The sequence below is a fragment of the Cebus imitator genome, unplaced genomic scaffold, assembly GCF_001604975.1.
Source record: "Cebus imitator isolate Cc_AM_T3 unplaced genomic scaffold, Cebus_imitator-1.0 Scaffold190, whole genome shotgun sequence".
NCBI lineage: Eukaryota > Metazoa > Chordata > Mammalia > Primates > Cebidae > Cebus > Cebus imitator.
This window is the reverse complement of record NW_016107505.1, coordinates 1,138,812-1,144,320: the sequence shown is the minus strand read 5'-3', so window position 1 is coordinate 1,144,320 and position 5,509 is coordinate 1,138,812. Positions and strand designations below refer to the sequence as shown.

At 42.3% G+C, this 5,509-nt stretch overlaps 1 protein-coding gene across 1 annotated transcript in view; it reads right to left on the bottom strand.

The window, feature by feature from the left end:
• The window catches only part of NLRP5 (NLR family pyrin domain containing 5), a 59,208-nt gene that overhangs the window by 37,469 nt on the left and 16,230 nt on the right, over positions 1 to 5,509 (bottom strand). Inside the window, exons 4-5 of the mRNA XM_017546519.2 lie at positions 3,134 to 3,187; positions 2,422 to 2,478 (exon numbers count right to left, since the gene is read on the bottom strand). Of these exons, the coding sequence (XP_017402008.2) occupies positions 2,422 to 2,478; positions 3,134 to 3,187 (111 nt within the window). The remainder of the gene's footprint in view (positions 1 to 2,421; positions 2,479 to 3,133; positions 3,188 to 5,509) is intronic.

The following is a 5,509-nucleotide window of genomic DNA, read 5'->3' as shown; positions in this document are numbered from 1 at the left end:
TTTTAGTAGAGACGAGGTTTCACCTTGTTGACCAGGATGGTCTCGATCTCTTGACCTCGTGATCCACCCGCCTCGGCCTCCCAAAGTGCTAGGATTGTAGGCGTGAGCCACCGTGCCCGGCCAGAATATAGGTTTTTATAGAGGAAGGGAAATCCCAGGAAGATAGTATTGTATCCAAACCCAGGCCTCCTTTGATTCTTCCTTAACCTCCTCTTTTTCTATGAATTTAATTATTAGGTCTGTACTTTAGAGTTCTAGTCCTCTCTTCAGAGGGCTTTATTCCTAAAATTCCAGACCCATTTGTCTAACTCACCACCTTAAGGGGTCACAGGGACCTCAAATTCAAAGCATCAAAAACTCATCTTTTGCCTCTAACCAAAAATATTTTCTGTCATAGGTTTTCTCTAAGTGATAAATAGAAAAAATGGTTGCATTTGTGATCTTACTTTGGAGCAGAAGCTGAGCTCATTGTTTTTGTTGTTGTTTAATCGTAGCCTCCATCAATCCTCTATCTGGTAATTTGTTCATCTACAAAATAGGGATATTGGCTAAGAATAGTGGCTTATTTCTGTATCCTAGTGCACTGGGATGCCAAGACGGGTGGATCACTTAAGGCCAGGAGTTCAAGACCAGCCTGGACAACATAGCTAAACCAGCCTGACCCCCTTTCTGTAACAAATGTAAAAATTAGCCAGGTGTGGTAGCATACACCTGGCTGATCTCCAGCTACTGAGGCGGCTGAGGCAAGAGGATCGCTGCAGCCCAGCAGTTAGGGGCTGCAGTTAGCTATGAATGTGCCACTGCACTTCAGCCTGGGTGACAAAGCAAGACCCCATCTCAAAAAGGGGGTGCAGTGCAGAGTCTCCCCTTCCTAGCTTAGTGTGAAGGTATCGTGACAATGAAAATGTGGGTAACAGTGCCTAGCCCATGGTAACTATTCTAGAAATGTCACCAATATTTATATTATTCATTCCAATTTAAAGTTGACAATACTGGCAACCATCAGTTTTTCAAATATTGGTTGAGTGAATCATTCAATATCTCACAAGGGTAGACATATGTTATACTGCGCAGGTGGAGTAAAAGCCACTGACTCCTGGCATCACCACCCACCAGTTCATTCCAGAAAAGTGAGAGCAATTCCCAGAGCCCCTTTCTTTCAGAACTCTGCCAATCACCAATTCCTATTAGTTTTTTTATCTTGAATATCTCATGCTAGTAAAATCGCTTCTTTCCATCACTGCATCCTAGGATGTGAGTGCTCACAGAGCACTATTACCAGCCCCAAAGTGAGAAAAAAGCCAAATTCCCATGAACTAAACAATGGATCAAGAAAATGGGATCTTGGGTGGGCTAGGGGCTCACGCCTGTAATCCCAGCACTTTGGGAGGCTGAGGGGGGTGAGTCACCTGAGGTCAGGAGTTTGAGACCAGCCTGACCAACATGGAGAAAACCTGTCTCTACTAAAAAAAATATATATATATAAAATAAATAAATAAATAAATAAATTAGCCAGGCATATGGGTACATGCCTGTTATCCCAGCTACTCAGGAGACTGAGGGAGGGGAATCGCTTGAATCTGGGAGGTGGAGGTTGCAGTGAGCCAAGATCACGCCACTGCATTCCAGCCTGGAGGACAAGAGCAAAATTCCATCTCAACAACCACCACCACAAAAAAAGCAAAGAAAAAATGAAAATGGGATCTTTCCACACAATGGAATATTATTCAGCTACAAAATGAAATGCTGATACACGCTGCAACATGAACTCCGGAACATTATTCTAAGTGAAAGGAGTCAGTCATGGAAAAAGCACGATTCCATTTCCATGACCAATCTGGAATCAGAGCATTTATAGAGACAGTAGATTAGCTATTGTCTAGAGTTTTGAGGGAGAGGAAATCAGTGGCTGCAAATGGGCATGGGGTTGCTTTTTGGGAGAAAAAATGTTTTGTAATTAATGGTGATGGACAACTGAATAGGCTAAAAGTCATTGAATCATGTACAGGGTAAACTTTATGGCAAGTACATTATATCTCAACAAAAAAGCCTCCATTAAGAGTTTCTCAGGAAAGTCTGCTCTTACATCCTTGGCTGTTCAATCACCGTCCTGCAAAGTTATAGCCCTTTACGTTGGTCTTCATTCCATGTGGTTTAACTCATGTGTAACTCAGGACTACAAATGCCATGAAGGCAAGACAAGCTTTTCTCGCCTTTTTTTTTTTTTTTTTTTTAAAGAAAGGGTTTCACCATGTTGGTCAGGCTGGTCTTGAACTCCTGACCTCAGGTGATCCACCTGCCTTGGCCTCCCAAAGTGCTCAGATTACAGGCATGAGCCACGATGCCTGGCCAGACATGCTTTTCTCACCACTGTAATTTCATCACAATTCCATCACAAAGAAATACATCCATTTTCCTCACCTTGTTCTTCTGTCTCTGCTGCCATGGCACCTTCTTGTTCCGTAGGTTGTGAAATTTCTGCAACGACAGGCATTCGTTCCGTATTAGTTGATAGAAGGGATTTAGAAAATAATGACTACCACTTCAGTTTAAAGAGAGCACTTGACCACTCTTGGCTACATGTTTAGCATCTGTCAAACAAAGTTGTGATTGATTCGCATCCGTTAGAATTATGGGTTCATTCGTGCGTAGCTCTATCCATGGTACTGACCAAGAGCTCATAGGGAAGGCATTGACACCAGAGGAAAATGAGAACAAAGAAAGGCACAAGATCAGAAAACCAAACTTCACATGTTCTCACTTGTAAGTGGGTGTTGGACAATGAGAACACATGGACACAGGGAGCAGAACATCACACGCCAGGGCCTGTTGAGGGGTGAGGAGGACGGGGAGGGATAGCAGGGGGTGGGGAAATAGGGGAGGGATAGCATTAGGAGAAATACCTAAGGTAGATGACGGGATGATGGACACAGCAAACCACCATGGCACATGTATACCTATGCAACAAACCTGCACGTTTTGCACGTGTACCCCGGAACTTAAAGTATAATTTAAAAAACCCTAAAATAAAAAAAGGCAGAGTGGACTCCCCTGCAACCTAAACCACATACACATTTCTTTCACCCAACTTTCTTCCAGGAGGGTGAGGAAGGAATAAATCTATTTTCCTTACCTTGTTTTCCTGTCCCTGCTGCTATGGCACCTTGTTCTATAGCCTGTGAGATTTCTGCAAAACAAGAATCAATTCCAACATACTGTGTTTAGTGTTCGAATCAGATGTGTCAGACACCCTCACGATAAGCTGAGTCATGTGGTATTTAATTTCTGGGGCAGTTTAAAGCATGGCAGCCACCGGCTCAGCTGGAGGACAGAGGGCATTAATACAATAAGCACTAATTCAAAGACTTGGGGTGTGGGTTCCAGGCTCAGTTCTCCTTGGAGAGCCTCACACAAGCTATTAAAATGAGGGGTAGGCTGGGTGTGGTGGCTCACACCTGTAATCACAGCACTTTGGGAGGCTGAGGCAGGTGGATCACTCGAGGTCAGGAGCTCAAGACCAGCCTGGCCAAAATGGTGAAACCCTGTCTTGACTAAAAGATTACAAAATTAGCCAGGTGTGGTGGCATATGTCTGTAATCCCAGCTACCCAGGAGGCTGAGGCAGCAGAATCATCTGAACCCAGAAAGCGGAGGTTGCAGTGAGCTAAGATCGTGCCACTGCACTCCAGCCTGGGTGACAGGTGAGACTCTGTCTCAGTAATAAAAATAAGAAAATTAAATGAGGGATGAAACCTACAGTAAAGAATTAAGGATCTTAGAGCCAGGTGTTGAGGTACATGCCTGTAGTCCCAGCTACATGGGAGGCTGAGGCAGGAGGATCGCTTGTGCCCAGCAGCTGGAAGTTGTAGTGTGCTATGATGGTGCCTGAGGATAGCCACTGCATTGCAGCCTCAGCAATAAAGCACAACTCTTTCTCTTAAAAAAAAAAAAATAGAATTAAGGACCTTGAGTCAGACAGCACTTTCAAATGGGACTTATATGCTACTTGTAAGATGTTCATCAAATTACTGAAGTTACATGTTTCTGTCTGTTCATCTAGAAAAGCAAAGAAATGGTTCCTATGTTGTCGAGTGGCCGTGGAGATGATTTGGTCGAGTTATAACACAGCCTCTGGCACACAATAGCTACTACTGACTGAGAATAACCATGATGCATATTGGGAAATAGTTACCACGTAGAAGGTAAATACAAATTCATCTTAGGATCCATGGGAATAGATTTGCCATTTTAAAGAATAATCATTAGGGTGGTCTTTGTCTTGTCAATCAGAGAAAAATTATAGATTTTTATGACAAATAGAATAAAAACCACTTAAGGATTTTTATGTGTGGGAGCAAAGTTACAGATGTAAAGTTTTGCATCACCTTGGTTATTGTATGAAAATGGATTGTAAGTAAAAGTGGATTGTGTTTGAGATGCAAATGAATGCCTTTAGATGCAGCAGATGGGAAGAATTGTGTAAAAATGGGTCATATTACAGGTAGAGACCATATGATTTTCTGAGAAAAAAATATTAATAAATACAGCTACTCAAGAGGCTGAGGCATGAGAATCGCTTAAACCTGGGAGGTGGAGGTTGCTGTGAGCTGAGATTGTGCCACTACACTCCAGCCTGGGAGGCAGAGTGAGACTCCATCTCAAAAACAAACCAAGAAAAATATAACTAAGCTTTTGATATGAATGACCAGGCCTATAGTGATGTTGTTTACTAGCACGGAAAACAGTGGAGGCAGCTATCAAGAGAAAACACTCAACAGCAGAAAACACGCCCTTCTCAACTGCAGGCAGACCTTCTCCAAGACAGATATCTTAGGCATGAAACACATTTCAAGTTGATGTGCATTGAAGTTATACCAAGTATGCTGTCTCATCCCACTGACATGAGATTAGAAATCAGTAAGAAAATTTGAAAATTTCCAAATATATGGAAATGAAGCAACACAATCCTGAATAGGTCAAAGAGGAAACAAAAGGGAATTAAATACTTTGAAATGAACAGAAACAAAACACAGCAACATTTATGATGTGTAGCTAGACCCGTGCATAAAGGAAAACTTACAGTTCTAAATGCCTAGGAAGGAAAGATCTGAAATATAACATAATTTCCAACCTTAAAGTAGGAAAGAAACAGCAAATCCTGAAACAGGCAGAGGAAGTGAATAAACAGAAGTAAACAAAATACAGAAAGGAAATACAATAGAAAGCACAAACCTAGCAGTGCGTTCTTTGAGAAGAACAAAATTGACAAACCTTTAGCCAGACTGGCCAAGAATAAAAAAAGAGATGGCTAAAATTACTGGAGCTGGGAATGAAGGAGAGTCACAACCAATAACCTTAAAGAAATGAAAAGGATTTTGGCCAGGAGTGGTGGCTCATGCCTGTAATCCCAGCACTTTGGGAGGCTGAGGTGGGCAGATCAGAAGGTCAGGAGCTCAAGACCAGCCTGGTCAATATGGTGAAACCCCATCTCTACTAAAAATATAAAAATT